The sequence below is a fragment of the Cyrtonyx montezumae genome, unplaced genomic scaffold, assembly GCF_038088225.1.
Source record: "Cyrtonyx montezumae isolate F1298 unplaced genomic scaffold, pur_monq_1.0 scaffold_2, whole genome shotgun sequence".
Classification (NCBI taxonomy): Eukaryota; Metazoa; Chordata; class Aves; order Galliformes; family Odontophoridae; genus Cyrtonyx; species Cyrtonyx montezumae.
The window spans coordinates 10,657,092-10,676,379 of NW_027071936.1; the positions used below are offsets into that span (position 1 = coordinate 10,657,092).

General features: G+C 42.4%; 1 protein-coding gene across 1 annotated transcript in view; it reads left to right on the plus strand.

The window, feature by feature from the left end:
- Nucleotides 1-19,288, plus strand: part of SMAD1 (SMAD family member 1) — a 43,537-nt gene that overhangs the window by 22,672 nt on the left and 1,577 nt on the right. The window contains exons 3-6 of the mRNA XM_065736384.1: nt 8,472-8,729; nt 11,255-11,371; nt 15,189-15,410; nt 17,443-17,699. Coding sequence (XP_065592456.1) covers nt 8,472-8,729; nt 11,255-11,371; nt 15,189-15,410; nt 17,443-17,699 — 854 coding nt within the window. The remainder of the gene's footprint in view (nt 1-8,471; nt 8,730-11,254; nt 11,372-15,188; nt 15,411-17,442; nt 17,700-19,288) is intronic.

Below are 19,288 nucleotides of genomic sequence, written 5' to 3' on the forward strand. Positions count from 1 at the left end.
ATAGTACTTTCAGTTGGGTCATTAGCCTCACAGATGCTTTTGTGTTTTCACCATGCCAGAGGTGATGAAAAGCATCCTTGCTTTTCAGCTTACAAGTGTGAGCTTGGAAATCACTGCAGTTGGCATGCTGTAGTCTGTCTGTGAACTACAGTGTTATACCTGAATGCATGGGAGATTTTTCTCCACTAGCCAGGCTGATGCAGGGAGGCTGAGGAGAGAACGGCCTGGAGCTTCAGAGCCTCCGAGGTGTCTCTGACTGCTGGTATCCAGCAAGAGACTTGGGTGTGATTCTGTGATATGATTGTAACACCTCACCTGATGCAGAGGCTCTGTGCAGGCACCAGCATCCACCTTGTCACAAAAACTAACCAGAGAGAAAACTGCTGTTTTGAGATGCCATCCTCAAGCAGCTCTTGCATTGGGCTGTGCCAGCACAGCTGTCTCTGTGGCCTTGTGCTGAAGCAGCCCAGCTGTGATTTGTTCCCATCCCACTGCTGCCTTATCTCCTGGTGTGATCAGGGTCACCCAAAGGCTGCAGGAACACCCATGCACCCCGCAGGGCCTTGCATCTGGCCTGTGGGTGGGAGCAGAAGTGGTGGGAAGCAAGCTGGCCAAGTGAAGGCTGTTTTGTTGCTGAGAACAGGAACACTATCTCATACCAGGGTTACTTATCTTCTGGAGATATGTTACAGTAGCTTGCTGATGCTGTTTTATAGGTCTGTTGTTGGGAGCAGAATTACTTCTGGTGCAGAAGTGGCTGTAGTCGATGGCTGTGAAATTTATTTCTTTGTCAAGGCAAAGCAAAGTTTCTAAATAAGGAGGGCAGGGTCTCAATTTGATGCCTTTTAAAAACTGGTGCAGTCAGCTAAACTGGAGTGCTTGTGTGGCTGAATCTGCTTTTTCTCCTCGTTTTTAGCTTCTGGCTTAAAGATACCTGGAGGCCAGGCTTCTGTATGTTCATGCAGTCTCCAAAGTTGAAAAAGATCACCCAGTCCAACCGTCCACCTATCGCCAGTATTTCCCCACTAAACCGTGTCCCTCACAATATGTTGCAAAGGAGGCAAAAAAAGTGGTTAAGATTTCTTTTATGCTTCATGTGGAAGTTGTTGATGGTGCAGAGTATTTTATGTAGGGTACGTGCAAGCATACAGCTGAATGGTATTTTCTGAGGGTGGCATGTGTCTGGAATGCACTGGTATCTTTGCAGTCAGGCTCAGGAGGAGCCTGCTTTGCATAGATCTTAAGCCTGGCTTGGGAAATGTACTTGTTAGCTTTGGTGTTCGTTTCTGGAGATGATAACTAATGCTCCACTATTCTTGAATCAAGCAGTGCAGGGGAACAGTAGAAATGTTCTATCAGAACCAGCTGATCTGCCTTCAGAAATACTCTCCTTGTGTTCATCAGCCGATGAACTCTTCTGCTTGGATGCCTGTGTTCTGCCTCAGTGGCAGGATGAGCAGTGGATGCTTGTTTGTGACATGGATGAATACGTTGTCAGAATGGCTGAATTTTTAATTTTGCCCGAGGATTGTATTCCGTTCCATTAGAAACATGAATTTCAAGTAGACATCTGCCTCAGTAAGCTTGCCTTCAGTGGCAAGAAGCATTTAACTTAATTGTAGAGGTGCTTTTTACCACAAGAACAGACCAAGTCCATCCCTGGGCTCTGAGAAGAGCAGTAGGTAAGTTCTGTTTTTGCTCCCAGCGCTGACTCCTTGCCTGTGTCTTGAACCTGATTGCTCTCATATTTGTCTTTGATTTTCTCTGCTCCTTGCTCTCAATGTTTCTGTCAGGCTGCACACCTGATTATGTGCACCAGAGGTGTAGAAGGAAACTTAAAATGGTGGAAACCCTGGCTGAGGTGGATTGAGATGTGTGCAACCCTGGAAGTGGATGCCACAGGACGCTATTGCTGCTCTGATACTCAGCAGAAGAAAAATATGCTTAAAGGAGCTTTCTAACGCCACTTGAAATCATACAGATTGTGTATAGTTGTGTTTGTGCGCTTGTGTGTGCTCCTTCTCCATGAAGGTAGTGCACCAGAAAATGAAATGGGTCCGTTAGTCCAACCCAGTCTTGTTCACTGGTTCCGGATCACTGTGTATGGAACTGCCATACCACGCCATTACCTGTTAGATCACCACAATGAGTGCTCAGGCTCCAGATAAGCAGCGGGGCTCAAATACAGCGTGCTGCTTGCGGCTCTGGCTGCTTCCACAGGCATCATCAAATGGGCAGAGGCTGTAATTCCTCCAGGTCAAACAGGGAAGCAGGACGGAAAATGGGGGGTAGTGGCAGTTCCCTGTGGGACTGCCAGCTTGCCTGGGCTTCCAGGGTTCCCAGGGCCTGCATGGCCCCTGCACCTGGGAGGACCGGAGGCGGCAGGAGAGCCTGCGGCTGCTTTCCGGCCAGATGGAGAAGCTTTGATGGCCAGGGCTCGGGGGAGCTGGGGACCAGCTGTGTGCAGTGCTCCCCCACTGCCTGGCCTTCTGGAGGCTGGTGCTCGATAAGGGGGGATGCTGGGAACACAGAGAGGAACCTTGTGTTGGGAGTGTAAGGGACGGAGAAAACTGAGGGGGTGTGGGGGGTGGGAAATATTAGAGAAACAGGTCAGCAGCTGATTTGAGACAGAGATCCAGTTTACAAAATAACCTACAGAACCAGTTTACAAAAATTCCCCCTTTGTTCCCATAGCAGGTAGCAGGGTTTATGCACCTCGGGAGGCTCCAGGGGCATGTGAGCAGGGGGTGGCATCACTGGGAAGTTTTGCCTTACTGCTACATAACCCTAACCCTGCTGCTGGGCACAACTTTAAAAATAGCGTGCTACAACAGGTGGGTACAATTATAAGGTGGTTCCCCAAAATAGTAAATGACTTCCAGTTCGTTTGGCAATGGCTGTGAAACTTTCCTCAGTTCAGTTTTGCGGAATTCACTTTTAGAATTCCCCAGCAGAACTGAAATAAGGAGACAGAAACGAGGGGGATGGCCCAAGGTTTTTTTTTTTTTCTTTGCCCAGCCTTGGAGAAGAGAGCTGCAGTGAAGGGACAGAAGCTGTCAAGAAGGATATTAGTTTGTTTCTTAATATTTTTAATTAATGAACTCAGATGTTTCTTCTGACTTAGAGGAGCAGACTTCCATGCTTCATCCTGTTCAGTCGGATGGTGACTGTGGTTTTTGTACAGGTAATTTGAACTCTGCTCTGTGTAAATGTCTAACTTAATGCACACTATCACACTGTAACTTTCTCCTGTACTTACTCCTGTATCAGGAGTGCTTCTCCCTCTAAATCAGCTTACAAGAGCTCCCTCGCTAATGTGCATGTGATTAGTGCTAAATTCTGAAATTGGCCTTGACAAATGTCAGTTTAATCAAAATGTTACCTTATCAGAGCATCCGCAAGTAAAATCTAATGTTAGCTGAATATTGTAATGCAGGAAATGTACTAATGTTACTTGCCAAATGCATTTGGACCAGATGTCTGATGTAAAAGTAAAGTCAGTGAAGCAACAACTGTGCTTTTATTTTTTTTATTTTTTTTTTACTTTTTCCCTTCTGTTTTTAAATACAGTTGCAACTGAAGACTGTGAAAGATGACAGATCAAGCTGTGGGGTCTAGGGAAACTGCAGAATAAAACAAAGAGTTGAGAAAGCAAGAGAGCTCTTAGCTTTCTCCTGGAATAGGAAGTCTGGAATGTTTGTCACCCAGCACAGACTGCTGGACAGCTATTACTGAGCCTTTTCCTTTGCAGCTACTAGAACATAGGTTTGGACGTAGGTTTGCAGCAGCCCAAAAGGCTGGCTGCTCTGCTGCAGAGAGAGGCAAAGCTGTGCTGTGCAGCCCATGGCACTGTCTGCTTCAGCCAGGAGGTATTGTAACAACATATAGTAGTGAGATCCACAGGGAACTGCATTTGCCTCAGCAGTAATTATTTTTAACCAAGAGTAAAGTTGGTCCTAAGCGTAGGCGTGTAAGTGTCTTTGTATGTGAGAACTTGTCCTCTGGTCAAAAAAAAAAGTTCAATTTTGCCAGGTCTTGTTTGAGGCAACACAAGGAAACCTAATGACATGAAAACTTTTCTTTCTGCTTGGTGTTTTATTGTTTACAAGCAAGACCTTGGCAAGACATGTCAGTCAGTGAGCCTCAGTGACTCGTTAATGCAGGAGGCAGCACGCAGATGTGAGTGTGGAGCTGGGTGTGTGCTCGTACCTGCTCTGTTCCCACCGTGGGACTGTCTGCTTGCTGGGGTGCCACAACCTGCCCCTGGCCTCAAAGGCAGGAAATTGAGGCAGGAGTCTCCAGAAGCATTGAAATTTGTTTAACGTTGTTGCTGTGCTTCTGGGATTTTTTTGTGTTTGTGTGTGTATGTACTGGTTTGTTGTTTTTTTTATTTCATTATCTGACTTCTTCCTTCTCCACTTTGTCTTTACAGAAGGATCTATCAGGGGCATTGAGTGAGACTTGTGTTTTCATGCCTCTCTCCAGATAGTCTCTTCTGCTGTGAGAGGATTTCCTTCCTTCTCAGCATGCAGTTTTATTTTCCCCATAAAACATGACTAACTTTGCATAAATTTGTATGCAAATAAAGTCATATGTTTCTTGCAAATTAAAGTGCACAGTCTAGTGGTAGTGCCCCCAGGGGCTGAAGGCCCTGTTTTGATCTAAGGCTGCACAAACACTTCTACATAACGTGCACCCACCAAGTCATCGTGGTTTTTATGGGCAGAGTGCTTGAAAGTGAAGCAGCAATTGCTCATCTTTTATTTATTTATTTGGTGAAGCTAGCAGAAATAGTGGAATTTTCTTTGGAAAGGGTGATGAGAGCTCACTTTCTTATGTGGGGCTCCTTGAAATATTCCATTATTTGTTTTTGGGATTTCCAGACATGAAAAGAGAGAGATCCCTACCCAAACCTTTGTGTAACAAGCCCATGAGGGGAAATTAGCTGTCGTTTGGGCTTGTGTAAGGCAAGTGAAAATAAGGTACTTGAGAAGTACGGCAGGTCCCTTGGTTTGAAATAGTTGTTTGGTTTATTTTATAGAGAAGCTTTAAAAATTAAGTTGTAATCATAAATCGATGACTTTCTATCTTTGCTGAAATCATTATCTCTGGAATGTGAAATTAGAACAAAAAGGAAAATCAGGAAAATTTTGAGCATAGCACACCTGCTTGTTTTCTAAGAATGGGATATTCTAAGAATGGGATACAGAGAGTAGAGATCAGTAGCTTTCTTCAAGGCCACTGTTACACTTTCATAAAAGCATTTCTGTCTTGGTGTGGTTGGTTGGAACATTTATCCGAACAGCTCAGTTGTCTTTGGTCTATATTCTGTGTTTTTGGTGTTCTTGGCTCTTAGATGAAATAGTCCTATGGGTGAAATTGCCCTTTAGCTGTAATTTCTTTAATACAGCTCCACTTGTTTGGTGCAGGCAAACTCTGAGTACAATTTGCATGTTTAAAAACAAGCTACGTAATTCCCAGGCTGTCTCACTCTGTTGACAGATACAGGTTCTCTTTGCTACAGTGCTGCAGACATACCCAGCTTGACTTCCAGGAGGGTTACCTTCTTTGTCGTCCTTCAGTAGCAGTGCTGCTACGCGTAGGCATGTCTGAGGTCTGGCATCTAGGTGGACGTTTGTGGCAAGATTTAGACACAGCTTAACCCCAGAAACCTTTTAATCGGGTGTTTGAGACAGTGCACTGTTACAGCAGTGTCCTGCAGAGATCCCCACAGCAAAGGTGTGCCCTAACTCCTTGCTTTAGAGCAACAGGTGTGCTGGCTTAGCACAGGATAACTCTTGTGTGCTTCTCCCCTTCCATTATACCTCTTCCTAAAGTTTGGCAGCTGCTGCAGAGATCAGCCTCCTCCTCTGCTACACTGAGCCCTGGTAATTTGTTATTCCGTATGGCTGAGGGCTGCAACCTGACCAGAAGCTCGCTGCCTTACAGGGGGTAAGGGGAACAAGAATGATATGCATCCCTCTTCACACACTGAATTCCTGGCACCCATTCCTTCTCGTGAACCGCCCAGTCCCTCTCATCTTTGCTCATGGGTGGGCAGTGTTCAGATTAACTCCTCAGTGACTCCTGCAGGAGCACTGAGGCTGCCAAAAACCTTTGAGCCCCAGAGGGACCAGGTTATGGCAGGGACTGGTTGTCTCAGGGTTGGACTAACAGCGGTGCTGTAGACTCAGTCCCACCTGACGTGGCCTTCGGGGCTTTTTTCTCCTCATCTAAATTTTGTATGCAGAAGAATGTGAATTAGGGTGTATTCTGCAGTGATATTTTTGAGGCTGTTTAGGTGGTATCAGTACTGGCTGTTTTCTTCTTCCCATCCTCCCCTTTCTGTATGTACTTTGAAGGAGCTGGCATTTAATTGTTTTAACCTGAAGGAGTAGTGGGAGGAAAAGCACAGGGACGGTTGGGAAGAGAGGATGCGTTCTTGAGTCCTTCTGAACTTTGAGAACATGCGTATCTACCTTGGGAAAACGGGCACTGCTGTGTTTTAATTACAGAAAACATATAGAAAATATCCTGCTCTCCAGCTTTTTTTTTTTAAGTGCTATAAATTGTATGGCTTCCTGTGATGTCATGCGTGTCATTGTTCAATGTGAGACTGGGGATGGGAAAGGTAGGTGATGTACTTTCTGCACAAATTAACTTTAGAAAACTTAATGGCTTGACCTTCATCCGCAGGAAAGGAAGAGATAGGAAAGATGTGTTTTTAATGCTCAGCAAAGTAAGGAAGAATCATAAAGACAGGAAAGGGAAAATACTTTTTAACACATGATCTCATTGTTACTTTTTTTTTCCTATTGTAATTTATGAGTCTAGCAGATGTTGACCATGACAGTTGAAGCTTGGCCTTACTACAAAAGGACTGTCAGGCTTAACAGAAAGTGTTCAATTTGGAGGGATCCTACTATTCAGGGAGAGTGGGCCTGACATTGGCCATGCTGTGGTTGAGGGGCTTTATGCTGTCCAACTCAAATGTTTTTTTTTGTTTTTTTTTTAATTTCCTGGATTTTTCCAGTGCCCTGTGAGAACAGTCGCATTAGAGGCAATTTGAATTTGGCCCTAGACCTTAGGCATGGTCTGTGGGTGTAGTGATATGAGGACACTCTTAGATCCTTGGACACTCTGAATGCTTTTGTATAAGCAAAGCGCTGGAAGAATAGAAGTTCCTTAATGCATCTGTTGATCAAAATAGTGTTGGTCTTTGTTTTGTTTTTACTATCAGTTTGTAATTCATCTCACAAAGAAGCACCTTCCTTAATTGAGTGATGCAGTTCTGTTTGTGGAGGCTTGTCCTGTGTACGTGTTCCTGCTGTGCTGCTGCCTTTCTCCTGCCTGGCCACCAGGTCAGGAGATGGGGCAGGAGCCTCAAGAAGAGGCTGTGGCCTCCTGGATTCGTTTGGTGCTTTGTGCTTTTTGGCAACCTCCCTTGAAGGCACCCAGGGGGCTGCCTGGTCCCGTGTAGCTGGGAAATAGGTAGTGAAGAGAGGCAGGCAGGTGTGGAGGGCTGTAACTTCTTATTTCACTTCGTTGTGCATAGATTGCCTGTGTAGGCTCTTTCTTCTCTCTCCTCTTTCCTCTGTAACCTGCAAAATCTCTCAAGCAAGATGAGCTTTTAATCTTTTGAGTAGCTTGAACTTCACTGTGAGCCATTTAAAGGTAGAAGATGATGTGTTGGAAAAAGAGCTGATTCTTTTATCTTGGTGTAGCTGGTATCATGTTCATATTCCCAGTTAAAGAGGCCTTTGTTTCCCACAGCTGAGGAGGCCTTGGGAGTGTGGGGAAGCCAGCAGTTTGTGAAGTGTTTCTCTGATCTCATAGTAGCATTTATGTGGAACTCAATGGCTGCTCAGTTGTTTTTATTTTGCTTTCATTATTTTTGAAATGTATAACTTTATTTGAATTGCATTTGTAAGCTGACCGTTTCAGTTCTCTTCGGTAAGAGCCTAGGTTAAAAATATAACTACAGCTGTTGGGACCAGGCACAGTGCAAGGTCTGTGTAGTATTAGTATTGTCTTCAGGAAAAAAAAACACAATAAAACCCACATCTGTCCCTATTAGCAAGGTTTGGGTTACAGGTTGTTACATGGTTAGTGAGATCACAAGTCAAGTAGAGCTAAGTGGCTGTCACCATCATGCTGTGGCTACTTCACAGCATTTCTCACTGCAGTACTAAATTGCTGCTTGTCCTTGGATCTTCCCTGGCTCTCTGTAAAATCAAGCTCCGGTCTGATGAGCTGGGTAGCTAGCACAATCACTATAAATTTAAGCTGTGCAGTAACTTGGATATAAGGAAAAGAGTTCTTGCTTAGACGCGTTCTGGATTCGACTACCTTGTTTTTAAGGCAGATGTAAATTATGCCTTAGGGGATGAGGAATGTTTTTTTCAGGTATGGCCTGGTCTTTCAGTACTGAGTCTCTAATGCCGTTTCTTTGTCCTGCTTTCTCCCTTCAGTTCTACCTCCAGTGCTGGTTCCAAGGCACAGCGAGTACAACCCACAGCACAGCCTTTTGGCTCAGTTCCGCAACTTGGGACAAAATGAGCCCCACATGCCACACAATGCTACTTTCCCGGACTCTTTTCAGCAACCTAACAGTCATCCGTTCCCCCATTCGCCAAACAGCAGCTATCCGAACTCTCCTGGAAGCAGCAATAGCACCTACCCCCATTCTCCAGCCAGCTCAGACCCAGGAAGCCCTTTCCAGATGCCAGGTATGGTCAACTTCTGTGACTTGTGAGATGTAAAAATGCAGTTGTGCTTAATACTTTATTATCAGCTAATGCTTGTGTTGAGCAGTAAACTTCAGGTAATGAAGACTAGGTAATTGTTTGGTCTCTTGTAATAATATTGAGGTTTTGCATATGCTTCCTCTAGAACACAGTTCAAATATTACAGGTAAAATCTTCTGGGACAGAGGGGGGATTCCAAATCATGGATATCCTCGGGAGATGGTTTGACGGTGTATCCCATAGGGTGTAAAACTTGATGCACAAGAAGAGTAATGCTGTGGATCATTCTTTCTTAGGAAAGAGATAATCACAAATTCAACACAGAGCTGTAGTTCTGCAGGAGGATGTTTCTCAAGGGGATCATGCTGCTGCTACCGATAGGATTTCTTCACATACTGATGTAATCTCAAAAAAACAAATATACGTCAACTGTAGAACAATTCCTTCAGGCTCAGAAAAAAATCTTGAGACTGTTCTCAATTCCTGAATTCAAAGAATGAGCAACCTTTTTTTTTTTTTTTTTGCTGAACTGCTTGTAGAAAATTCTGTGAAGCTGTCATTACTGTTACTATTTTTATATTTGCATATAGAGTTGTTAAAAATGCTGCAGAAGCTGCTCACGAGGGATCTCTCAACCTTAATGTTAAGGACTCTGTTAGATCGTTATGGATGTTCTGTCTGTGTGTTTTCTTCAGAGGCTGTAGGAGAGCATGTGTAAACAAAAGCAGTGTGCTGGTGAAAATGTGCTTTCTGTTATGTGAAATTAACATTTAGAGATTTGTGCTGCTGATAGTTGTGTGAAGATGACTGAACATGCAGAGTCAGGGGGGAAGGAAGAAGAGTGGATACATCAGGTAGTGGTTTGGTTCTTGTTTTTTAAACGTGTAAGGTTGTAGCAGAAACAGCTGTCTTGCTTCTGCGTTCTCTTTTGTTTTAAATGTGACCAAAACATGAGCAGTGTGGTTGGGCTTCTTCCAAATGCCTCTCTAACAGGAAGGTCTTCCTGAATGTTGTCCTGTGGAATCTTGCTTGATTTTGAGAGGTCTGTTCTCTCCGCACCCCCATAAAGACAAGTCAGGCTGCAGTGAAGAAATGGATTTAGAAGAAATGCAAGGTTCTGGTGTCCTTTATGCTTAGTTCTGCCCAGCTGTCCATCTTATGCTGTTAGGGAAAGAGGAGGCTGAATATTGAGAAAATACAGAAAAGAAGTCAAGATGGTTGGCTGGAAATCTTGACCATTTTCTAGAAACTCAGTGATTTGTTCCTTACGGTGTTAGAATCTTGTTTCCTTACCTGTGCATCTCTAACATCGTATTTGCATGTGCATGAATGTCCAAGGCTTATTAAAACAAAGGCTTTTAAACTCCACTGTGGACTGCTAAGCTTTTAAAGTAGTCCTGTTGTCGTTTTTGTCTTTTCCCTGCTGCTCGCTCTCCTAAAAAGGAAGTGAACTAGCAGTGTACCAGCCAGCGTTAGACATGAAGCTCTCAGCTTAGAGATCAGTGGTATGGTTCTTCTGCCTTTTCCTGATGTTAAATTGGTTTTCAGGATTTTGGAGGCTGTGGTAGCTGGCAGTCAGTGGTGGAAGTAAATGTGGGATGAGCAGCAGCGGCTCACCGGCGGCAATCTAACCTCAGCTTTTGCAGCGAAAGGACTAGTAGGCACTGGTCAAGGGCTTCTCTTTTACCATGTAGATCTGTGATTGCTGAGAAGGAGAAAGCCCTTTGCTTTCCTGCAAAGTGGTGCCATTGGCAGCTTCCTGGAGCTGCTGGGAAGCTGTTAAGGAAACAAAGCAGGCAGCTGCAGAGCAGGAAAAGTACCTGCCTAGGGCGCTTCAGACAGTGAAGTTACAGTGGGTTAGTGAGTATAGTCATAGTGCTTAGGATGGTTTTTGTGCTAGTGGTCCAGTGCTGAACTGGCCAGTGCAGCTAGTAGGAGATGGCAGCAAATAATTCCGGACCCAAAAGTTCCTTCTGGAGCATTTGGGTTTCTCAGTGCTTTCTGTTATTTCCTGTCGAGGGAGATGGAGCTAATACTCTGTAGTAGTTGTGATAAAGTTAGAGGTGTATTGGGGTGTTTGCATGCTTCGCTGAAGGAATCAAGCAAACAGAAAAACTGGAACTGAAAGCTTTCTGCTCCCACTGATGTTCACATTTACAGCATGCAGTCATGCAGTATGTACTTCAGGCCTTTTCCTATGAGCTCTGAGTGCTAATGTCTGTGGTATTTTCTACCTGCAGAAGAATGGACAGGCAGTGTAGCTAAGCTTTCTTTTGTGGTTTGATGGGGGAAAGGGACGTGTTTTTATTGTACTTGTGCTTGGTATGCCTAGTAATTTTTTGCTTTCCCGAATCAAGGTCCGTGATTGCTTCCTCAGGTTTCTGATGAGTGGAAATTTATAGCTGAGTCAGACTGAAAGCATTTCCAGATGAACACTGTTTATGTGGGTATGTATTTACTTCAAAGAGAAGTAAGGACTCATCTATCTCTATCTTTTCTATATCTAGCTGATACTCCTCCTCCTGCTTACCTGCCTCCAGAGGATCAGATGACACACGATACCTCCCAGCCAATGGATACCAACATGATGGCACCTGGTATCCATCCTGACATACACAGAGGAGGTAAAAACATTTCCTTCTCATCTTCTGCTTTGCTCCTTAAGAGTAAAGTACTTTCAGAACTCTTTGGTTACTTCACTGTTGGACACATGTTGTATATGGATATGTTTTGCTGTAGAACAGAAAAAAACAAAACTATGTAGAAAGACCTTTTATTTTTCAAGTCAATAGTTATTTGGAAAAAACTACTACTTTTTAAAAGAAAATACATACTTTATTACTTTCTGCTGCCCAATCACATTGTGATTAAGACTTTTATGTCTCTATTTGGAAATTCTCATAATCCCAGAAAAGAGGAGAATAACAACTTTGGACGTTTTTGCATGCTGTACTGAAATGGTATGTGTGCAGGGAAAGCAATCTCCTTATTGCTTATGAATACACCGATTTATAGTCCCTGTCCCTGCAGATGTCTAAGGAAAGGGTAGATGTAGTACTTCCGGACATGTTTTGGTGAGCGCTATTGGTGGTAGGTGGACGGTTGGATTAGCGCATTCTTTCAGCTTAAGTGATTCTGTGATTGAAACAGTGTGGCTGGTTCTGAGTAGCATCTACTGAGCTTTGGATGGCAGATAGGGTCAAGTAGTTCTCTAAATGAAGACTTGGTCAGAGAATGGGTGCTAATACTGTCACTGTGTAAATGCCCGCATTTTTCCCAGGCAGTACATGTCATATGCCAGTACGTATAATAAAACTTCCTATTCTCGTTGTGTTTGGGTTCTAAATGCAGCACTTACCTTGAAGTCCCTGAAGTGTATGCTCTGCTCTGTACAGTTAACATTTCTCCCGGTGATAAGAGCTTTTAAAAAAGTATTTATTTCTTCTGTTGTAACAGCACTTTTTGTTCTGTCGTTGAGCCTGGAATTGACAGCATGTGGTCCAAAATTCAAAGCTGTCTGCTGAGATGACAGCACTGCAGACTTTGAAAACTACATTCTAAGAAGGATACGTCCTATTGCTTTATCCGCTATGATGTAGAAATCATTTTTACACGTTGTTTTTTAAAGCCTTTTCAGTCAGCTGGGCAAAGGATTTAGTGTATTCATGTTGTGAGAAATAGCCCCTTTAGAGAACAAACTGACTCATACAGTTGCTGACCATGTCAAGAAAGAGCAGTGAGCTCAGTGCTTTGCCAGAATGATTATAAAGATCACAAGCATACGAACAATCTAACTATTGTTTGATTTTTGTGCTTGTTTTGTTGCTAAGCTTAATGTCTGGTTTCAGGAAGTATATTTGCACTCTTTAAACAATATGGATAGCTTCCCTGGTAACCTATTTGCTCTGTGTGGAATGAATTTTGCATGTGATAAAGCCCATCTGTGTAGCATTTCCAGTGTTCTCTGATCCAGTGTGCCGTGTATATACAGTCCTTGCTGCTGCTGATGGCCAGAGTGCATTTATAAGAGTTTATGCCTCGCTGCAGACTTTTGCATGTTTATCCTTCTTAAAAATCCACGTTAACACAATTCTTCTGTGACACCAATTAATAAAAAGGCAGAAGAAACATGAGAACCTTTCTCTTAATACTTAGCCATTGTAAATGACAATACTGTCCGTTTCTCCCTCTTAATAGTTCAGTACAGTGGGTTCTCATTTCTGCCTCTTCAGTTAAAAGTCAATAAAGCAAAGCCAAGTCAGAACCTTTGCTGTTGTATGCTGCTGTGTTTGTGCGTATGCATTTATACACACTTAGACAATCTATATACAGACTGTAATTTCACTACATTAAAAAAAAAATCAGCCACAGGTCATTAAAGACGAGGTGTTTTTTTTTTTCTGGTAAACCTACTGCAGCATTTTTGTTGCAAGCTTTTAGAAGCATGTTTTTTATGGCGATTTGTTAGTCTTAAGAGCTTTGACTTAACAAGCTGCATCCTGTCAATGAAGTTGGGTAATTTCCATTGTTGGCCCATGCTGGGAATAGGGAGACTAAGCGCACCTGCTCTGCATGACTTAAAGCAAATGTAAGGAAGTTAGCATGAAATCTGTGTGAGAGAGATATGATTCATTCTGGAAGAATGGCCAGCTGGCAAGATTTCTTCCTGACTTTTGAGAACTGGGATAAAGCTGCAGCTTTGATAATTGCTGGCATCTTCATGTGAGTTTGAAGTGTAGTAATCTCTTACTAATAACTATTGCTTGGCTTTTGATTTTTTAACAATGATGTGAGGATAGAAGGTGCTAGGGTATCGAAGAAGACTAGCTCCATTTTAGCACTGTTTTAAGAGAGGTATTGATCAGATGTGGGCATTGTGCACAAGTTTTGCGCGATAAAGTAGATTGTGTTAGCCTGTTTTCTACTGTGTGCTGCTTTTTATATCTGATATCTAATGCTTATTTGAGGGGGTTTTGGTTTTGCATATCAGAAAAATCGCGATGTGTGAAGAAAGGAAAATATGAACACTGGGCTTAGTTGACTGACTTCAGTGAAGACTTGGGGTTGGGAGTAGGAATCTTCGGCCAGAGAAAAAAGCTTTCCTGTATTACTAATCTTATTTCCATTTTAGCACTTTGGCCTGTAGTTAGAGCCCTAATCTGCTGAGCTTTTATCTCTGCAGCAGGTCCAACTGTGCTAGGCTAAGCAGGGAAACAGTCTCTTTAATTTGGAAGAAACCACATAAAGGAACCACATCCCTTTGCCAGCCTCCTTTTATTTGGAGACAGTTTAATAATTTGTAGCTGTATTTGATACTTGAAAGAATACGTATTGGGTGGAGACCTCTGAAGAAGCCTGTGCTTTGGACACCCAATGTGAAACTGCTTTTGGTAAAGACCTTCTGTATCTTGAAGAAGTTTTTCCCAGTGCAGAATCACAGCGATAAGCTCAAGGCTTCCATGTGTTCGAAGAGCCCGATGGATAGAAGTTGCAAACCGTGGGTGTCCTGCTGACATTCTCCTTTGGTTAGGAGCTGCTGGGGAGAAGCTTGTTGCTACTGTAGAGTAGAAAACCAAGTCTGGAGAAACCCTTGCTGTTACTCATCAATTCTTCTGTTGGCGAACAGTTGCGTGATTTGTACTGGCTAGCATTTGATGAATAAGAGTTTCACATTAAATAATATCTGCCTTGACTCAGTCTATTCTGTAGTCCAGTACAGTTGTTAGGATTGAGCATTATGGCCTTGATCAGCCATGGACCCCAAGTAGTTTGCATGCTCTGCAGACAGATGCCAACCTCTTCTATTTCTTGAAGAAAGATTACTGCAAACCCCAAAGGACAAACAATTGATCTGCTGACTCCGTTTTTAAGACAGCTCTGTACTTGTTGATACCCAAAGCTATTATGGTCTCTTCTGTGGTCGCATGGTGCTGTTTCTCCTTGTTGCTATAGATCTTCTAAGTAAGAGTAATGGCTACTTTTAATTTTGTAAAATGATCAAGCCAACAAAAAAAAAAAAACAGAACAAAATGATATTGAAATACAATTTAATTTACTAGATTGGAAAGAAGGTCGAGCTTTACAATTGTAGTGTTTCTCCACTGTCTGTGCCTGTGTCGTACCTTGTTGTAGAACGTGCAGCAGGGTTATTGGGGCACTGCTTGCTTTGTTCCTGGAAGCTTCTTACATTTTCCTGTTGCCAGTATTTTCTACTTTGGGTCTTATGCAAGTAAATTTAAAGTGAAATTATTCAATTCTGTGTCTGTGGCAGTGAAAAGTTCAAAAATATTTGAAGATAGATGAGCCTTCATTTAGCTGCAGTTGATTATCCAGATCATCTTTCAGTGATCTTCAGCCAAAATCTGCAGGTTTATGAATCTTTAGATCTTAGGCCTGTATTCCAGCACTGCTAGACTGTAACTTTGCCTGGTTGCTTTGCAGATGTTCAGGCTGTTGCTTATGAAGAGCCGAAGCACTGGTGCTCCATTGTTTATTATGAGCTGAATAATCGTGTCGGGGAGGCCTTCCACGCCTCCTCCACCAGCATCCTGGTGGATGGCTTCACTGATCCTTCAAACAACAAAAACAGATTTTGCCTGGGGCTGCTCTCCAACGTTAACCGGAATTCCACGATTGAGAATACAAGGAGGCACATTGGAAAAGGTGAATTTTCAATCTTTGTGTTCTTTTTGTGGGGGTTTCTTTGCAACTGTTTCCTCTTAGGTTTGACAGCCTGAGCCACTTGCTTCAAGGGCAGGCTGCTCTTCCTAGTATGCAGGGTACATGCTTCTTCAGAACGTTAATAAATACACAGTGTTCTGGCCATGTCTTGTAAGTCAGGTATTTTTCTTACCAACTGTGTAATTGCAGGAAGATTTTTATCCCTAGCCATTTTTTATTGCCCAAAGCTATCATAATCTTGATTAGTACAAGAGCTTAAGGCTTTTTGAAATGAAGTGTCTTGATTAATCTTGATTATTGGTAATATGGAAATCCAAATGATAGTTCTTGGCACAGAATCTTACCTACTTTTTAGTTCTGACATAAATGAGGTAGCTAAGGTGTATTTAGAAGGGCAGCCTGCTAAAACAGGTTTTTTTTTCAAATGCATTTTTAAAGAGGGTGGTGATAATTTCAGAGGGAATTTTGTGTTTCTCTTTTCTTCTATGGCTGCAACAGTGTCCAGCAAAAGAGAAAAGCTTCTGTTTTGTGTCTGACTTAATGTTGTCCTCTCGTCTGAGGACTTGCCTGTGATACTACATGGGAATCTGACGTTGCCTCTGCAGTGGGTTATTTCTGCCAGATGCCTTATACAGGAGCTTACATTGTTCGTAACCTAAATTTTCTGAGAAGCTTGGGGGCTGAGCATGCCCAAGCAGTGAGTACGTGGTAAATGTCAATTGATTATCTTCCCCCTTCTTTGCGGAGAAAAGAATTGAAACTGAAGGGAACTATTTGGTCAAAAAATCCCTTAGTCTGGAAAACCTTTCTTTAAACAAGGATGCGTGCAGCTCTCAGCAGTACAGCACACCTGTGCTATGCCACTCAACTCCTAACACTTCTTCCTCCTTTTCCTCCCCATTTATCTTAACAAGTATGAGGATATTTATTTAACACTTCATTCTTTTTCCCTTCAAAAGTAACCCAGCTGCAAGCAGAGTTCTGTTGAAGCACTTAACCGTCAATGTACCAAAGTAGAACGGAAAAGACAAGGAAGCTGTTGAGCAAGTAAATGTATACAGTTAACAATGACATAGAACTGTTAGTCTTTGAGGAAAAGTAGTAAATCCCATACTTGAAGGCGGCCATAAATTGTTTTGATGATCAGATAGTGTTATGTGTTCCCGCACACGTACACACAGCTCACGTGACAGAGCACAGTTAAGGCTTTCTGACTTCACTTCAGTTTTTAAACTGTGCATCTGCTTCTTTGACTCGTTGCATTGTGGGAGGTGAAAGGTTTAAGCAGCAACAAATCCATTTCTAAAGCCTAAAGTAAAGTTTTCTTGCTTTCTCAAAGCTTTCTGAATTGAGTCACCCTGAGAGCACATCTCCAGAGGTTCCCCATGGTATGCTTTTTCAGGGCTTGCTGCCATCAGTGGTGGGTGAGGGAGTGGGAAATAAGCGGGGTGAGGACTGTGAAGTTGTTAGGTATGTGCCCTCATTTAAGAGATGCATCTACACATCACTTCTTTTAGTTTTCTGGACTAAAAGCATTCAAGCATGCTGAAAGCAACTTCTCTAAACTTACCAAAGTAGCATTCAGGACTTCTATACGTAATCCAGCTTAGAGATGCTTCCAGTCTATATAGTAGGGATTTTGCTCTCTCATGTGTTCCCAATTATTGTCTTGTGTAAATACAGTGAAAGATGACTTAGCTGGACAATCCTTCCAATGTACAGCATCGAAACTACTGCAGTACTTACTGATTTATTGTTATTGAATATGCAGTTGTTGAAAATGCAGCAATTATTGATTTTTTTTTTCCTTACTTAGGCATACGTACGTCCATAACTGTTCTTTAAATCTACTGGTGAAACAGAGAAATAAAAATAGTTTTAAGTTAGACAGAGGACGGTCTGATGCACTATTAATGCTCATCTCTTTGAGGAGAAACATATGGAAACAGACCACAAAAACCAGATGCTCAGTGTGCACTAATCTAACCTCCTCGTGTCAACATTCTTTTCCCAGGTGTTCATCTCTATTATGTTGGTGGAGAAGTGTACGCTGAATGCCTCAGTGACAGCAGTATTTTTGTGCAGAGTCGCAACTGCAACTACCACCACGGTTTCCATCCAACCACAGTGTGCAAAATTCCCAGTGGCTGCAGTTTGAAGATTTTCAATAACCAGGAATTCGCTCAGCTTTTGGCACAGTCAGTGAACCATGGCTTTGAGACCGTGTATGAGCTTACCAAGATGTGCACTCTCCGCATGAGTTTTGTAAAGGTTTGTGAACATCTGCTTGGGGCTATTTTGTAAGCAAAATAGATTTTTATTCATGTTGTGATTCTGAATCGTTGATTGCCTCCCTCCATTGACCTGTTAATAGCTATTACATTTAAATAATTATGGAGTACTGTTCTTTAAGTGTAAGACATACCTTAACAAAGGTATGTACAAAATTGTCCATAGACAAAAATCCATCTGTTGATAACAAACTTTAAAAACTGAGGTGACTTGTAAAAGGTGTTTCTTTAGTTATCTCTCTAGTTACTTTCTGAAGCATTCCTATTGTGTCCGTTAACTCTCTAATTTCATCAAATTTGCCTCTCTTAGAGTTATTCAGTTGAATACTTGTATTTAATGTGTGTTCGTATGTATGTATATAATTCTTTGTGTAATTACTATGAAATTATGGGGCTTCTTAGTTTTGTGGGATATGGCACGATACAGTACAAGTGAGCTTTGAATAGTTGAGCGATCAATTGACTGGCATAAAAGTGTAAAAGCCACCCATTCATTACATAGCATCAGGTTTACACTTTTAAATGATGCTGCTATGTTCTGTGCCTTCTCCTGTTCTTTAAGATTCCCAGCTGAACTTTATGCTTTTGTTCTTGGCTGGTATTTTTGATGTGAGATTGTACAGCTTGTAAGACATTCTAGCTGTGGTGGGAGTCTGTCTTGAACAGCAACCCCCAGTTAGGGGTGACTATTTCAACGAGCACATGACCTACACAGGCCAGAAAGGTACAAGATTTGTTATGTGGCAATGAATGTTGACACAAGTACTGATACAGAAAGGCCAGCCACATATTTGGACCTAGACAAATGAAGCTGATATTATGCTGAGACATCGTCTTTGATAGGAAGATGTTAGAATCTTTCAGATGTGTTAGGGCCGGGGTTCCTGAAATGGGAGTGGATTGTTGTTAGGTCTACATCCCATAGTGTTGTACAGCAATGCTGTTTGGGTGCATGTGACCTCCTACGTATGCGATGTTGCTGTGCACAGTGTTTAGAGCTGCTGCCACCTGTTGGGAGTTAGCAGTTCCTTCATTAGGGCTTTAATACAGTCAGACACAAAACAGTTCACTTGAATGCAGTTTAAGCACCTGCATATGTCCTTGATAATAGGCGTTACAGAATTGGGTGTAAGCTGAAAGTAAGCCACCAGCACTTGCCTTAACTTGGGAAATAGCTTGCTGGTGAGCAACCATGCTTGCTTTCTACTAAGAGGTATTTCCTGATACATTGTTGTTTGTATTCTTTCAATTCTGCAAAAGGTATTTTGGTTCTTGTCGGGCAAATACCTCAGCCCCAATTCCATCATCTCAGTCTGTGACTTCAGTTTTTAATTCATTCGTCTATTTATAGCATTTTTCTTGTTCTTGATCTTGATGAGGAAGACTTGATTATTCTTTAGAGGGTTTATTGGACATGATATAACCAGCAGTGAAGCGTGGCTAAGTCTTGCATTGCCAGAAATCACTTATTTTGAGAACTTAGAGTTCAATTTCAAGAGATTTCAAAATGACAATTTCTGTTAATCTCTTTTTTTTTTTTTAACTTTGGGTTTGTTTGTTGAAATGTGA